The 17,659-nt window shown below is 44.3% G+C and overlaps 1 protein-coding gene across 1 annotated transcript in view; it reads left to right on the top strand.

Moving 5' to 3' along the window:
• The first annotated feature begins 852 nt into the window (after positions 1–852).
• The window catches only part of LOC112138957 (solute carrier family 45 member 4), a 28,233-nt gene continuing 11,426 nt past the window's right edge, over positions 853–17,659 (top strand). The window contains exons 1-3 of the mRNA XM_024261625.2: positions 853–1,007; positions 1,867–1,944; positions 11,321–12,179. Coding sequence (XP_024117393.1) covers positions 11,897–12,179 — 283 coding nt within the window. The 5' untranslated portion in view covers positions 853–1,007; positions 1,867–1,944; positions 11,321–11,896. The remainder of the gene's footprint in view (positions 1,008–1,866; positions 1,945–11,320; positions 12,180–17,659) is intronic.

The following is a 17,659-nucleotide window of genomic DNA, read 5'->3' on the forward strand; positions in this document are numbered from 1 at the left end:
ATGCATACAAGCTGGTGGGGGCCACACAAGATACTGAAAAGCATTTTGAGTTGCTGAAATGAAGTTTTCTAAAAATGGACTAGCCTGCCACATCTTCATTTCACTCTGATTTTATGGTGTCTACACAACTGAGCCTCTGTAGACTGAAAACTTGTATTTCCATTAAAAGACTTGGCATCCTTTAGTTCCTGAGACACTGAACTGTCGTTATTTGTATAGATATTCAACTTCAATATTGAGATCTAATGGATCTAATGTGTTTCTTTAAAGTGCTCCTTTTATTCTTGTGAGCAGTATATTTTATTTCCATCAATAAAAAACAGAAATGATGATTTTATAGACTAAAACTTCAGCATTTTCTTTTTTACATTTAATAGCATAATAGGAGTCATTGTCTCTCAGTTCATTTTATCAACATTTATATTTAACCAGCTTTATCAGTATACTGAAATGCACTTTTAGAAACGTTTTTCAATAAAAAAACAATAGTTTCTACTCAAACAACTAAAACAGTTGTTTGAGTAGAAACTATTTTTATTGTTAATGAATAAAATGTTATTTTGTGCTCGTTTATTAATCGGTTATTTAAACATTTAAAGTTCAGTCTGCTTTTAACAACGTTTATCTATTTTAGCTGATTTCGCATTTTCTTTATAAAATATTATAAAAACAACCCCTCAGGTTCTCTTATTTATTCGTGTTTACCTCCTTTATCTCGGTAACTTTTTTGATCAAATATTCCTACATTTTTATTTCTTCACTCTAACTTCCGCTCAGAACCGGAAATGCCTTCCCGCTTGTTTACCTTTAAGCTAACAGCTGCTGCTTGTTTACGGTTCTCCTCGCGGCTCCTCCCCTCATGCTAATAAGCGGTGACGTCACCGGAAGACAGGCGCTACCTCTCTGCTTCCGGCAGATCTTCCTTTAAAGGCGCATTTAAAGCGCAGCTGCAGCCGCGGATCATCTATGCAACGACGGAGCGGCGGGAAGAACGGAGCGGCGGACAGGTGAGCGGCGCGGCGTCCGCGCGAGGCTGCAGCTGATGATCCGGGAGCTCCGGTCGATCCGGATTCGCTCCGTCGGTGCAGCATCTCAGGTTCCCGCTGCGGCGGGGGGAGGAGGGGGAGCTGTGTGGGCCTTAGCTGAAAATAACACCGGTATGGACTCCCGGTACAGACTCCCGGTGCAGTCTCACGGTGCAGTGCGATGTCGGTACGGACTCACGGTGCAGTGCGATGTCGGTACGGACTCCCGGTGCAGTCTCACGGTGCAGTGCGATGTCGGTACGGACTCCCGGTGCAGTCGCTGCATTTAGGTGTTTTAATGCCATCCCGGGTTAATCTCCCGGTAACGGGAATCTCCGTGAGTTCCACAGTAATAAATGATGACGTCAGAGCTGCGGTCTTTCTGACTGGAAATAAAAGTTTTCAGTTAAATTCAGAACAACAAGGAAACCTGTTGACTTTCATGATGAGGAACTTGTTTTTCTGAAGTTTAAATCCGTATTCAGGTCATTGGTAATGATCTTTATTGATCTTCTCTGATCATCTGTAATGATCTTTGCTGATCATCTTTATTGATCCCCTGTAATGATCTTCATTGATCATCTTTGATCATCTTGATTGATCTTCTCTGATCCTCTGTAGTGATCCGTCGTCTTTGGTTCATCCTCATTCGGTCCTGCAGACTCGTGACTCGTGTTTCTGTTCTAAAATATTAAAAATGTCTCCTCTGCATGCTAACGCAGTGAAGCAGTGACGTGCACGAGCAGGGACGTGCACGAGCACTCTCCACAAACAAGGTTGTGTAGTAGCAGAGCTGGCATTCTTGTGTTTTGTGTAAGGTGTTGTGTGTTTGTGCTCTCAGGACCGGAGGACTTTGGGTTGCAGTCTGGACCGAGCCGCAGCGTCTCCGAGACATTTATGAGGCTTTCACGTCCTTTTGGTGAGTGTCCTACAGACCACACATCAACACTCTCTGTCCTCTGTGTGGGTTTGTGGTTCTCTGCATTGTGTGTTTGTGATGTCTGCACTGAGCTCAGCAGGCTGGACGCTCCTGGGTTTGCTTGCAGAGCAGCTGCTTCAGCTGAACTGAAACTCTCCACTTCCTCCTGCTGACTGTCGGCTGCTGCTGCCTGGTCAGCATCAGGAAGCACACAGAGGTGGTCACATGCACACAGAGGTGGTCACATGCACACAGAGGTGGTCACATGCACACAGACGCTCTGCAGAACATGTATGTTTTAGATTTGCATAAAGAAAAACACGGATGTAATCGACTGATCGTCCTCAGGCAGACAGGAGTTCCTGCTGGTAAAACCTTCAGTCGGTCTGAGGCTTGAAAGCAGAAATCGTTCCTTTAATCATCATTTCATATCCAGTTCTGGTCATGGTTCTGCAGAACTCTCATGTTAGCTGCTGTTGTTTACTGTCCGGCCGTCTCTGAATTATTTATTTCCTGATTGACTTACAAACAGGAAATGTTTCTTATAGACGATAAGTTCTCAAATGTACATTTGGATCACTTTGGGATCTAGCAGAACTAACCTGTAACAGAAGCTGGTTCTGCTCTGAGGTTCCTGTTGGACCTCGGTACCTCCAGGATCAGAGACTCCGACCCAGGATGTGGGGAGGAAGATTTAAAACAAGAATCCTGACGTTAACCGTGGAATGAGGGGCAGCCTCCAGAACACCGGCATGATGCCAGAGATTAGCGTTAGCATTAGCATCACGGTCATGAACGTGGCCAGAAAGGGAGCATATGAATGATCCTTTTTAGTGCGTTTTTATGGTGTTTATCATCCAATCAAACGTCTCTCATTAGCAGACCTGGAAGGTGTGAATGTCATCCATGAAACTTCTTCAGGCCTTCAAACCGTCTTCCTTTGAATCAATCACATGTTGGTGTGTTTCTGTTCAGTCACAGCTGTAGAATACTGTGTTGTTTCTACCAGACTGAATATAAAATACTGATTATTGCTCTGAATCTTCCTGACACGTAAAGACGTTTTCCTCTGTGATTCTGAACTGGGTTTGAGTTATTCCTCAATCAGCTGATAACATCTAAATCTAATTGTCCAGAAATGTCTGGACTATTCGGACAAAAACCAACAGTATTGGTCTCTGTAGACCGGGATGTCCCGTCCTCGCTGGAAAGGTGGAGGAGGTTTAGCTGGACTGTTTACTGTGAAAGCTGTCTGAGCTGTCGACTGACCTTCTGCTGAACGGGTGCTGAGATCTGTCTGTGGAATCCCGTTTCTTACACAGAAGCAGGAACACAAACAGTCGGTAAGCAGCCTGTTTTTGAGCTGTTTGCTCTGCAGGACAGAGGCCACGCCCTCTTCTCACACTCTTATCTATGGGTCTGCTGCAGCGCAGTAGCTATCTGACTCTAGACGGTTGGTGGGGTGACAGTACAATAAAATGAGATTACCTTAAACATGTTTAGAACGAAATGGGATTAAATGTGAGAAAAGTTTATAAAGTTTTTATTTGAACTCGTCAGTCGAGACTGAAAAACTGTTTGTGCAGAACAAGACTTTCAGTTTAGTTAATAGTGTGCATCCGTACTGGTTGAGTCTGAAGTTTGGATCATGAAGTGAAAGACGGACGACCCGTTTCTGCTGACTCGGCTGGTTCTGACTCGGCCTCAGACTGACTTCCCTGAATTCCTGCTCCGTTCATTCGGGTTATTCTGAGACCCAAACGATGCACTGATGGTTTCTGAGTCAGAACAGAGGATCCACAGACGCTGGTTCTGGTGGCCGCCGCACACACAGGCGTGTTCAAGGACAGAATCCCGCTCAGATCTCACCTGGTGACTCTGTTTCATCTGAATTCAAGTTTTTCAGCTTCATTTAGTTTCAGCAGAACAGAAACCGGGATGGAGGGAATAGATCAGTCTGATCCTTTAAACCATGATGATGCCAGATCACATCTGGATCAACACTGGATTTATGTCTGGACAGAGGCTAGTTGGATCTGGTTTGGATCCAGTCTGGATCTATCTTGGATCCAGTCTGGATCCAGACTAGATCCTGACTGGATCCAGACTGGATGAAGTCTTCAACGATCGTTATTCAGATAAAACTCACCAACATTTGTGAACAAGATCAGCGAAGAAACAGAAAATAACAAAGCAGATATTTGTGTAGCCATAACGAAACAGAACAAGTTTGTCTGGTAGATCAGATTTGTGTTTTTGTGGTTTTTAAAGGTGCTGTTAGAGCAGTTTTCATGAACAATACTGCAGGTTAAAGTGTGTTGTTGTCTAAAGATGTGCTGTTTTTGTGGTTTTGTTCACTAAGAACTTAAGGATTTCTGTGGAATTTACACTCGTCTTCAAAATGCAAAGTTTCTGTGTCATTCAGTTTCATTTGATTGTAAATGTGTGCTTGTGTTGTCTTTGTCTTGCCAATAGTTGTGTTGATGTGAAATAATAATGACGAACACACCAGTGTTGCTGGAAGCCTGTTTTCATGTTTGAAGCAATCGGTAAACTTGATGCTCCTTCAACAAGCCGCCAGCTCAAGTCTCATCCGCGGTCCCCGACCATAACACTCTCCACCCGTGACGACCAAGACATCAAGCTGTTGCTATGGAGATAAATCCAACAGAAAAGTGAACTATATCCATATATATGATCATAAATTACCTTTGGACCACGAAAACAAATTATTTATGAAATATTAGTTATATTTCGTGAGTTTGTAAAACGTCTCGTTTCCTGAAGCTCCGCCTACCGCCGCGTGTGGATGCACTGCCGCTGCTGACCCCTGTCATCCCAGACAAAATCCGTGTCTCTGCATTTCTCCCACGAAAATAATCCAAACTTTTTCAGAGATGGGTGCACATATGATATATCTGCCTTTAGCAGGTCTGGACATCGCTTCACTGCTTCACTGCTTCACTGCTTCACTGCTTCACTGCTTCACAACACAAACGCGGCTCTTTCATGGCTGTGCCGCACCGGGGGGGGGGTCTTAAAGGAACGACGTGTCTAAAGTAACAAACTCCTGTTTCAGCTGGAATTTATTGAAGACGGGACACAACTGGAAGATATATGATATTCTGCATCTAAAATGAAAGTTTATTTGCTGATCATCTCTGGATAAGGAGATCAATTGAAGGTTGTGTTAGTCTGGGGGCGGAGCTCTTCCTACAGGGAGCTGTTGCATCGATCTTGCATCAGCACGTTTCCACCCGCTCTGTTTCGTGGGTATGGGAGGGGCTGCTGCAGACTGCAGGTTTTTAGAGGATTACTCTTAAATACATGAACGGATCAAAATGCTGCTTTGAGGTTCTTTATAGAGAGGAATGAACAGTAAACATTTAAAACCTCAGAAGGTAGAATTTTCATGGTAGGCCCCTTTAAAAAAACACGTTTAACTTAAAGAGCTGCTCTCATGAAATAGTTTTTGGTGTTTCTAAGGTCTTCTTGTGGCGTTTTTCTGATGGAGATAAATGAAAGAATTCAGAATTAAATCTGCATTTCTTTGTTTTTATTCACTTTGTGATCAATCAGCAGCAGATAAAAACTAACCCTTTAAAAAATCTGATGGATCAGAAAGGGGCGGAGCCAAAGTCTCCCTGCTCCTCCCCTTTCTGATGCAGACAAATGGATCCTTGAACGTCTTTGGTTTCCTGGTCTGAGCAGGGATCTGGATCAGATAGATCTGATCTTGCTGCCATGTTTGCTGTTCCCTTAATGTTAGCGTGGGGGTGTGAGAGGCTGTAAGCTAGTGGCAGAAAATGTAAACAAAGATTCGATGGTACATCAGAGGCTGACTGCTGCACCAACAGCCCCGCCCACAACTCAGAGGTGAATGGAAGTCCTGCCGCTCTGCAGAAACAAAGTCCTAGAAAACTCCAGTTTTAGTCTAAAAACGTCAGAATTCTGATGAAAAGACGACGAGAGCGTTTTGACCGCAGAGCCACGCTAACGGGAACAGATGTTATGAATCCAGGCGGCGGGCATCCATTTCTAGGATTAATCCTCCAAAGTGTTCTAGTTACAACATGAGTTCATTCTGTGGCGGTTTGGAGTTTATAAATTAACTAGAAACTCAAACCAAACATTGAAACGTCAGAAATGAATGCAGAAAGTGAAACAGCTGAATTTAATTTCTAACGATCATTTTTTAGTCTGTATCAGTTCATGTCCTGATCAGATTCTCATGTCAGAGGGAGAGTCTTCAAATAAAGAAAAGTGTTTGTGCTCACTCCAGTTCAGAGAATGTCTTTACATTCATTCACAGCATATAGATCTGTGTCGTATAGATCTGTGTCGTACAGATCTGTGTCGTACAGATCTGGACCGTAATTTTTAACAGAAACCTGACAGTTTTCTGTCGGCCTGGTTCATCTGTCAGAATAGCAAGGAGGTCTGAAGGTCACTCCAAACGTCTGCGCTGGTTTGCAGCCGGCTGCAGGATGAGACGGATCTAGATCACAGACCTGCGACTGTCAGAAGGTGAAATGAGTCTCCTGTTCAGAGAGGCTGGAACGGCTTAAGCTCCGTCATGAGTAGCAGACTTATCACTCACGTCGGTGCACGTCGGTGCACGTCGGTGCACGTTGGTGCACGTTGGTGCACATGTGCTGTGCCTGCTGCACTGCAGCAGACTGCAGCCGTAGAGCTCTGCTGTCTGTCTGCTTTCAGACCCGGAACAACATCTGTGAGGATTCCTGATGAAGGATCCTCGGCTCCTGCTTCAGATGTTTCAGGTGTTTCAGATGCTTCAGAAGTGTCAGGTGTTCCAGCTGTTTCAAATGCTTCAGATGTTCCAGGTGTTTCACATGCTTCACGGGTTTCAGATGTTTCAGATGTTTCAGGTGTTTCAGATGCTTCAGATGTTCCAGGTGTTTCACATGCTTCACAGGTTTCAGGTGTTTCAAGTGTTTCAGATGTTTTAGATGTCTCAGGTGTTTTAGACGAGTCAGGGATTTTTAAATGTTTCAGATGTTCCAGGTGTTTCAAATGCTTCAGGTGTTTCAGGTGTTTTACATGCTTCACGGGTTTCAGGTGTTTTAGACGTGTCAGGGATTTTAGATGTTTCAGGCGTTTCAGATGTTTCGGGTGTTTCAGGTGTTTTAGATGTTTCAGGGGTTTTTAGATGTTTCAGATGTTTCAGATGTTTCAGGTGTTTTACATGCTTCACAGGTTTCAGGTTTTTCAGATGTTTCAGGTGTCTCAGAAATTTCAGGTGTTTTACATGCTTCACAGGTTTCAAATGATTCAGATGTTTCAAGTGTTTTAGGTGTTTCGGATGTTTCAGGTGTTTTAGATGTTTCAGGTGTTTCAGATGCTTCAGATGTTTCAGGTGTTTCAGATGCTTCAGATGTGTCAGGTGTTTGACATGCTTCACGGGTTTCAGATGTTTCAGATGTTTCAGGTGTTTCAGATGCTTCAGATGTTCCAGGTGTTTCACATGCTTCACGGGTTTCAGGTGTTTCAAGTGTTTCAGGTGTTTTAGATGTCTCAGGTGTTTTAGACGTGTCAGGGATTTTTAAATGTTTCAGATGTTCCAGGTGTTTCAAATGCTTCAGGTGTTTCAGGTGTTTTACATGCTTCACGGGTTTCAGGTGTTTTAGACGTGTCAGGGATTTTAGATGTTTCAGGCGTTTCAGATGTTTCGGGTGTTTCAGGTGTTTTAGATGTTTCAGGGATTTTTAGATGTTTCAGGTGTTTTACATGCTTCACAGGTTTCAAGGGTTTTAGATGTTTCAGATGTTTTAGGTGTTTTACAAGGTTCACGGGTTTTAGATGTTTCAGGTGTTTCAGATGTTTCAGGGGTTTTTAGATGTTTCAGGTGTTTTAGATGTTATAAAAGTTTCAGGGGTTAAAGATGTATCAGTGTTTTCAGATGGTGTATATGTTTCAGATGTTTCAGGTGTTTTAGATGTTTCAGGGGTTTTTAGATGTTTCAGATGTTTCAGGTGTTTTAGATGTTTCAGGGGTTTTTAGATGTTTCAGATGTTTCAGATGTTTCAGGTGTTTTACATGCTTCACAGGTTTCAGGTTTTTCAGATGTTTCAGGTGTCTCAGAAATTTCAGGTGTTTTACATGCTTCACAGGTTTCAGATGATTCAGATGTTTCAAGTGTTTTAGGTGTTTCGGATGTTTCAGGTGTTTTAGATGTTTCAGGTGTTTCAGATGCTTCAGATGTTTCAGGTGTTTCAGATGCTTCAGATGTGTCAGGTGTTTGACATGCTTCACGGGTTTCAGATGTTTCAAGTGTTTCAGGTGTTTCGGATGTTTCAGGTGTTTTAGATGTTTTAGATGTTTCAGGGGTTTTTAGATGTTTCAGGTGCTTCAGATGTTTCATGGGTTTTACATGCTTCACAGGTTTCAGGTGTTTCAGGTGTTTTAGATGTTTCAGATGTTATAAAAGTTTCAGGGATTTCAGATGTTTCAGGGGTTTTAGATGTTTCAGGTGTTTCAGATGTTATAAAAGTTTCAGGGGTTAAGATGTATCAGCGATTTCAGGTGTTTTATACATTTCAGATGTTTCAGGTGTTTTACATGCTTCACAGGTTTCAGATGTTTCAGGTGTCTCAGAAGTTTCAGGTGTTTTACATGCTTCACGGGTTTCAGATGTTTTATATGTTTCAGGTATTTCTCTGTTCACTCTTGAGAGTTGAAGCTCACCACGAGATGTTTGAGCTCCCGCGAAGCCAAGAGCTTGCTAGCTCGCTAAAGCGGCTCTTTTGTATTTTTTAAATCTGGGCTGACGGTGAAATCAGCCTCAAACTCTCCTGTTTGGTGACAATTTAAGTTATTTTCCTTCACCGACAGAATTATCCTCTTGATTTCAGAAGATTCACTTTATTCTAGAAGGATTCACTTTAATCCAGAGGATTCACTTTATTCTAGAATGATTCCTTTTATTCTGGGAGGATTCACTTTAATCCAGAAGGATTCACTATTCCGAAAGGATTCATGTAATCCAGCAGATTTACTTTAATCCAGAAGGATTCACTTTAATTCTCATTGTTTCCCGCCACACCACAGTGCCTCCCTGTTCTCCCGCGTGGATCCTGATTGGGGGGGGTAATCTATACCTTTCTGTATGTGGGTCAGAGCTCTGTATGTCCGCTCACGTCCCTGTGGGGGGTGGGGGGGGCATGTTGGCATGAAAACATCAACAGATTTTCAGGAACTTTGCAGAAAAGATTCTAGAAATCCTCCAGATGATTGAGAATAAGAACCGACTTTTGGAATGGATTGATTTTTCAGTCTCATCATTTTTTTGTTTTTACTTGAATCCCCCCCCCCCCCAGCAGGTAGACTTCTGGTTCTGTCGGGTCTCTGAACCTCTCAGTGTGCCGCCTCCTCGTTTGTCTTCAGCTGTTTCAGATTTCATGTGCCGACTCGGTCGGCTTCATCGTTCTGTCACTCGACCCACTTCCATCCTTAATGTGGAACACGTGTCCCGGTTTCTGCCTATAGAAGGTTCTGGTCGGGAGGAGGGTCAGAGCCCAGCAGGAAGTGCAGTAAATGAGACTCTTATTCTGAAAGGACTCAAACTGTTTGGGATTAACGGTGAGGAAAAGTAAACATAAATGAAAAACCAAACCGGAGCTGAAAACATCAGAGGACAGAAGGTTCTGGAAGACTCAAACAGACAGACTGTCTTACAGCAGGGTGTGTGTGTGTCTTGTGTGTGTGTTGTGTGTGTGTTGTGTAAAGGGTGTGTACTTGTATAGTGTTTTTCCACCCTCCTTGAAGGCCCAAAGTGCTTCACTGACACATTCACAGACTGGTGGTGGCTCTGCCGCTAAACCTGGTTCCAAACTTCCTCCAGAGGCAATATGGGGTTCAGTGTCTTGCCCAAGGACACTTTGACACACGGACGTTAGGGTCCAGACTTTAGGGTTCAGACTTTAGGGTTCAGACTTTAGGGTCCAGACTTTAGGGTCCAGATTTTAGGGTCCAGACTTTAGGGTCCAGACTTTAGGGTCCAGACTTTCTGAAAAATCAGTAAAATCAGACTTTATGATCAAATATGGACTAAGACTGTTAAATAAAATGATCCGTTATGCTGATGACCTTCAGGAAGTTAGCATTCATTTGCCAACAGATTTTCAGTTTTGTTCCTGCAGAGCATCTTCAGTTTAGGGTCCAAAACAAAGCAAATCTTTTTTAAATGTATTTTTTATTTCCTCTATTGTTCTATTTTACTGATGTCCTTCGTCTTTCTATAATCTTCCTTCACATCTATCATTTTTTGTTCATCATTCGACGTTTTCGTTCTCTGCTCGGCTCCTCTCCACGGCGGCGTTGGATGCTTCATCATCCATCTTTCATTCTGAGCCTTTGCGGCTCGACCCTGGGACCGGGGGGGGGGGGTCATGTCGGTGTGAGTTAAAGGAGGCCTGTTGTGTAATCTGCAGCATCAGGTCAGCTGAGAAAAGGTTTTTCTGATAGAATATTCAGGACGTCGTTCAGACTTCAGTGAAACATGAGGAGCAGAAAGGAGAACCTCCCGGACACGAATCGACCGCGGACTCCACCTTCACCACATTTCTCTCTACGTTTAGTGTTTTCACCGTTCCAAATCGCCTTTTCTTCTTTCCTTTCTCTCTTTTCTCTACCTCCATCCATTCTTCCAGACTCTGATGGAGCCCTCATTTCTCTCATTGATGCTTTTTGTGAGGAAGTTTTGATCTCTGGTTTCATCCAGGAGAACCACAAACGTTCCTTTGCAGGACTTAAATTCACTGTCAGCTCTACTGGAATTTCTTTAAAGTCTGTAATAAGCTGAAGGTTCAATCCCTGATTGTGTTGTCTGATCGTGGTTCTCCTGACACACCTGTCTAAAACAGCAGCTATGAAGACACCTTTTCAGCTTTGACGATTTGGTTTCTGGTGACGATGATGACGGCTAAAACCACGACTCTTCCTCACGTGTGATTGGACGATTCCTGGATCTGAGGGTTCTAATGGAGAACTGGAGGCAAAGGTTCTGTTAGAACCTTTTATTAGGCCCTAGTTCCAGTTCCTGTAGATCTGCTGAGGAATACGTTTCCTCCTGAAAACCCAGAATCAGCTGATGATGAATCTGACGACATTTGCTGATCTGCTGGATCAGAGGAGATTATGCTGAATCTGCCGGGATTTCCCGCAGACTCGAGGTTTTTGTGCTTCCTCAGATATTCTGACCTGATTTTCACTTCTTCATATTTTTGACTGATGTTTGTTTGTTTACTGCGGACGACGGCGTTCTTGACTTTCAGCTTCTGTTTTCCAAACCGTTTCTTTCAGCTCGTTTCAGCTTCTGAAGCTTTAACATTTCTCTGTTTTGTTTGTTTTTCTCCAGACTGATCGGCCAATCGATGGGGATTTTCAGAGGAGCTCCGCCCGCCGTGGTTCATTGAGCCCTCCATCCAGCCCCCCCAACACAGAATGACTCTGGAGCTGACCGAATGGTCTTCTATACGGATTTTTACAGCTTGTAATAGACAGTAAAGGGGGCGGAGCTCCATGACAAACGAGCCATAAACGCCACACACACTCGCACAGACACACACACTCACACACACACACAAGCTGAAACAAACCAAAACTGAAGCTTTCGGTCAGCTTCCTGGAAAGTTCCTTTGAAGTTTTGCTGCTTCCCAGAGTTTAGGAAAACGGATTTCCAAACGGAACCCGGAGTTTCTGTGTTTTTACGCTCTTTAGTGTTTTTAAATCCTCTGAAGTTTCAGGTCTTTAGTGGATCAGCTGATGAAAGCCCTGAAGCGTCTGCAGCTTCAGTCGTCATTCTGTCCGGGATCGTTTTTATTCCATCAGTTGGATCAGGAAACGTCATCGTTCATTCACCGGGAGGAACCACAAAGCATTTGGAGGCGGTCCTTCTGTGGCTCCGTAGACCCGCCGGCGTTCTGCTGCGTGCATGCCCTCCACCATGCCCCCCCAGAACACCGAGGCTGACGCGGTGCCGGTGGGATCTCTGGGCGGCGGCGGCAAACGATGCGGCGCGTCAGGCCACGAGGAGGACAAAGGTGGAGCGGGCGGCGAGGCGGACGGAGCGGGAGGGGCAGAGGAATCGGCGAGCGAGGGATCTGTGGAAGGAATCACAGTGAAGAGATGGGTGATGCACGGCGCCGTCATGTTCGGACGGGAGTTCTGCTACGCCATGGAGACGGCGCTGGTGACGCCCGTCCTGCTGCAGATCGGTGAGTCGGATCCACGCAAACGTCTGAGATATGTCCAATATACCTGAGCAGGTGTTGGTGTCAGGAACCAGTCCTGAGGACGCCGTTAGCCGCTCTCACCGCCGTCACACATGATGGATAGATCAATCCTTTTTAGGTCTTCAACCCTGTAATTCTGAAGGTTTAAATCAATGTTTCATGAGCAGTGGAGCGTTTCTCTGCAGCAGGAGGAGGAAGCATCATGATCAGTTCAGAGGAGAGTTGTCTCACTGCTGGTTTCTGTCCTGATGATGAAGCTGAAGTTTGTTTCAGTCTACACTCGTTTCCTACATCGTTCTGTTGAAGAAACCTTCTACAGGTGAACTGATCACGCAGTGATCCAGAATCTGAACAGAACCAAAACCGTGTTCAGAAGAGGTTCTGATTACAGATGAGTTTCAAAAAGATCCAGAAGAGAATTTTCTTTTTGATTTTAGGTCTTAAATTTTGCTCTAAACTCTTGTTTTTTTTTAAATAGAAGAAACTTTTGATGATTTGGGATAAAAATCCTCCAACAGCTCTAGAACGGTCCTGCAGAACTTCTGTTAGCAGATGGGTTTGGATCCGGCTGCCGGTTCTCAGACATGTTGGTCCAGAGGAAGAGAGTCGGCTCGGTTCTGTTCAGACGTTTTTCTGATGTTCTGAAGAGGATTCCTCCTTTCTGTTTCTAACGGCCTGTTAATCTGCTCTGATCTGATCAGATCTTCATTCTAGAAAATCTGTTGTTCTGTGTCCACACCTGTCCTTCCTGTCCTCTGGCTGCTGCTCGCCGTGTTTGGATCCACGTGCCGCCTTAGATTATCTGGCTTTTCTCCTGACTCACCGGACCTCCTGCTGAGGACCAGTCCTTCATCTGGACCCGCCTCTGTTCTGAGTTCTGTCTGGTTAATCTGCTGGAGGACGAACAAAAACAGAGTTTATCTTTTGTCTTTTCTTAGAATATTTGTTGTTTTCTCGTTGCTCCGGTCATCGACCTTCAGTACCATCCTTACATAACTCAGTCATTTATAGAGAGGTCACCCCCCACCCCCAGGCTTGGTTCCCCTCAATTCTCTACAGAGGAACCGCTCTGCTCCATGTTTCACGTTTCACCAAAGAACAGTTCTACATGTAGGAACCCGGTCAGAAGGGTCCGGTCAGAAGGGTCTGGTCGGAAGGGTCCGGTCGGAACGGTCCGGTCGGAAGGGTCCGGTCGGAAGGGTCTGGTCGGAACGGTCTTGTCGGTCTCTCCGTCGTCTGCCTCCATCACAGCAGAGGTGCCACATATTTTGGTTCTAATTTTAGCCCTGATTTGGGCCGGCTGACCCAGTTCTGTAGATCAGGACTGAGCCGCTGCTGCGGTGTGGAGGCGGCTCTGAGGTACGCACGCTGCAGATTAGTCTGCTAAAATTCATCTGTAGGTTCATCACTGAGGAGATCAAATCCAGGAAAGCAGCTTAAAGACTCGTTCCTCCTGGAAAAACAGGAACGTTTCTCTGAGACTCTCAGAAGTCCACAAATAGTCGTTTTTTTACTATTGTAGGAACTGATCACAGTGAGAACTTCATTCCTGTGTTCACGGTCCTGCAGGGAGAGACTGTTGATCTGCAGAAATATTTACTTTAAAAAATCCAATTTTCTTCATCAGAACTGTTGATGATCGTCTCCTCGGAGCCTGAGAGACACAGAGAGTCTTTTACAGATTTGAATTCTGATCTGCTTTTGACATCTTCAGATGAAGAACAGGAATTACAATCTGGACTATCTGTGTTACAGATCTAGACTGTGAATTCTCCAGACTTCCTCTAGATTCATTTAAAAACCACAAATCAGTGCTGGGGGGGGGGCAATACTGACCTGTTCCTATACTGCCGAATGTCAAATGAAGGTCAGGTGAAGGTCAGATGCAGGTCAGATGCATGATTGGCTCTACTGTGTGTGTGTTTGTTTATCCGTGTGTGTAGTACAGCTCATATTGGTGCAGGAGCTCCTGTTACAGTAAAGGAGGAGACCCTTTCTCTGTAGGAGGTGCTGTGAGGAGCGTCTGCTGTAGGAGGCACTCTACGCATCATTTCCCATCCAGAAATGATCCAAATCGACCCGTTTAAAGGAGTTCTGGAATGTTCTATTTGTGGTTCGGATTTTTGGAGAACTTTCTGTAGATAAATATTTCTGTGACTTTTTCCCAGATCTTGATTAGACGACGGTGTAATCGGAAGGAGATCAGAGACTGCAGTAGTGGTTGGTGAGAGTGTTTCAGGATGGTGGTGTGTAGAATGACTCTGGTGATGAAGAAGATGAAGAAAGAGACAACAAAGGCAGAGAAGAGGACAAACTGGTGGAAGCTGAGAAATGAAGATTGTTTCATGACATGTAAGGAGCTAAAACTGACTCTGGGTCAGGAGGAACTCCCAGATGATTGGAGAACTACAGGTCATGTGATCAGGGAGACAGGTACCTGGTGTGTCATCAGGAAAGAGAGTTGATAAGGAGACTTGGTGGAATGAGGAGGTGTGTATACGGAGTCAGAGCTAAGCTAGCTAAGAAGAAGAGGAAACGGCAGAGTCGACATGAGAACAGGGAGATGCAGAATAATGACAGACCTGGTCTAAGATGTTCAGAGATCTGTCTTTCTCATACTGATGAAACTGTTGGTCTGTTAAATAATGAGGAACGTCCTTCAGTAATCCCTCCTTTATGTGGCATTGGTGTTGCTAAGGTGAACCATTTAAGGTGTCAGGGGCTAGTGGTCAAGGTTACCTGGAAGGATCAGAGAGAGCCCAGCGGAGGACAGACAAACTGGGCCGGAGGACAAACCGGGCCGGGGAACAAACCGGGCCGGAGGACAGACAAACTGGGCCGGAGGACAGACAAACTGGGCCGGAGGACAGACAAACTGGGCCGGAGGACAAGCCGGGCCGGAGGACAAACCGACTGATAGAAAATGTGGAGCTGCTATGAAGTTCAGACGTCGAGCATGATTTTTTTCTGCTGACTGTAACTTCCATTGATCATATTAGTTTTTAGTGGATCAATGGAAACTCCCGATCACCTGAAACTTCTCAAAGTTTCCTGAACGCATTTCTCTGAGTGGACTTCAGACCCGGTCTGCAGTCAGAACCTTCCAGCTTTTCTAAAGGAGATTATGAAAACAGAACGTTTCCTTCATGTGAGGCCGTTCGTGGTGTTCCTTTGACCCCACAGCTGATTATCACTGTATTACTGGCAGAACTGTGAGTTTCTGCCTCATCATCACTGCTGCTGATCCTGAAGACCAGAAGTTTGTCCTTCAAGGCTCCGGTAGAGAACTCCTCCCAGAGCTGCAGCCGCTCAGGAACGCGGCTGATCTTCTGTTGTCTGGACTGGGATTCCAGGTAACGTAATCCTGGGAATGATCATCATGTCAGCTGGTCTAATCTGTCACATGACCCTGCAGACGGCGTTATATAAAGGAGCGGCTGGACGTCACGGGGACAAATGACCATAAACTGATGGATTCATTTAAGGAGGAAACCGGGACGACCAGATGAAGATCTACAGATGAAAAACAAGAAAACTAAGTTTGAGAGGCAAAAACCAAACGTTTTCTGAACTAGAGTTCAGTCAGAGCAAAGACGAGCAGAGATGCATTCTGGGTAATAAATATTTGATGTTGTCCCTCTTAAATCCAGGCGGTTTTCAGGCAGCAGCTCTGAAGGAAGGTGTGTTCTGTTCTATTACTGTACAATATGTCAGGAATGCAGCGCGCACGTGCATGTGCACGTGGGCATCTTTGTCAGCATCTTGTTTCTCCTCCCCCTCCTCTGCTGTGAGGAGGGGGAGGAGGTGAAACAAAGGAAAACAAACATGAAAAAAGATGTTCTTCTTTATTTATTTACATTGATTTACTAAATTAGATTTATCATAAAAGATGTAAATGAAAGCGAGTCGGAATAATTCAAACCCACTAATAAAATCTCAAATGCAAAAAAAATTTGGAGATTAAAACCAAAGAAACCTGAATAAATGGTTTGATTTCAGAGCTGAAGTTCAGCTTCAGAACTGTAGTTCAGCTTCAGAACTCTATTTCAGCTTCAGAGCTGAAGTTCAGCTTCAGAACTGACGTTCAGCTTCAGAGCTGACGTTCAGCTTCAGAACTAAAGTTCAGCTTCAGAACTCTATTTCAGCTTCAGAGGTGAAGTTCAGCTTCAGAACTATATTTCAGCTTCAGAACTCTATTTCAGCTTCAGAACTGACGTTCAGCTTCAGAGCTGAAGTTCAGCTTCTCAACTGTAGTTCAGCTTCAGAACTCTATTTCAGCTTCAGAACTCTATTTCAGCTTCAGAGCTGAAGTTCAGCTTCAGAACTCTATTTCAGCTTCAGAACTTTATTTCAGCTTCAGAACTAAAGTTCAGCTTCAGAACTAAAGTTCAGCTTCAGAACTCTATTTTAGCTTCAGAACTGTAGTTCAGCTTCAGAACTCTATTTTAGCTTCAGAACTGTAGTTCAGCTTCAGAGGTGAAGTTCAGCTTCAGAGGTGAAGTTCAGCTTCAGAGGTGAAGTTCAGCTTCAGAACTCTGTTTCAGCTTCAGAGGTGAAGTTCAGCTTCAGAACTATATTTCACTTTCAGAACTAAAGTTCAGCTTCAGAACTCTATTTCAGCTTCAGAGGTGAAGTTCAGCTTCAGAATTGTAGTTTAGCTTCAGAGGTGAAGTTCAGCTTCAGAACTGTAGTTCAGCTTCAGAACTATATTTCAGCTTCAGAACTGTAGTTCAGCTTCAGAGGTTAAGTTCAGCTTCAGAATTCTATTTCAGCTTCAGAACTCTATTTCAGCTTCAGAACTCTATTTCAGCTTCAGAACTGAAGTTCAGCTTCAGAACTCTATTTCAGCTTCAGAGCTATATTTCATTATATTTTTCGCTCACACTCCTGTCTAAATGTCTGGTGTGTGAATCATTTCAGACTTTTGAACAGAATTCCTTTGATCTCTGAGTTCTTCAGGGTAGAGCGTTTGTCTCCCCCTTCAGGTGAACGATGTCATTACTCAAACGACCGCAGATTTCCGTTTTTCTTCAAATGATTTTTCTATTAATGGTAGATGATTGTTTTCTGTTGAGGCACCGTGACCTTTTCCGTGACTCAGATGTGCGGTTTACTCCAGGTGAGCTGCAGGTCGGACCTGTTTTACCTGACGCTGCTAGCTTAGGGTCCATCATCGTTGGTCAGATGAATCGATCCTGACAGATGAAGTTTTGATCTCAGAGGAAACTGGATCATGGATTAGAACCTGATGGAAAACGGAGGATATTCCCTCAATCCAGCATCAGAAGGACATCAGCTGGAAGCTGGTTTAGATATTGATCAGCTGATCACTTCCTGTATTGATCAGTGAAGCGTTTAGATCTACTCAGAAATGTTTTTGTGTACTCACGGTCTGAAATCATAAACCCTCATGGATGCTCTGAGAGAGTGTGGAGGGGGGGGGGCGTTAGTATTTATTAGTG

This window comes from Oryzias melastigma, linkage group LG11 (genome assembly GCF_002922805.2).
Source record: "Oryzias melastigma strain HK-1 linkage group LG11, ASM292280v2, whole genome shotgun sequence".
Classification (NCBI taxonomy): Eukaryota; Metazoa; Chordata; class Actinopteri; order Beloniformes; family Adrianichthyidae; genus Oryzias; species Oryzias melastigma.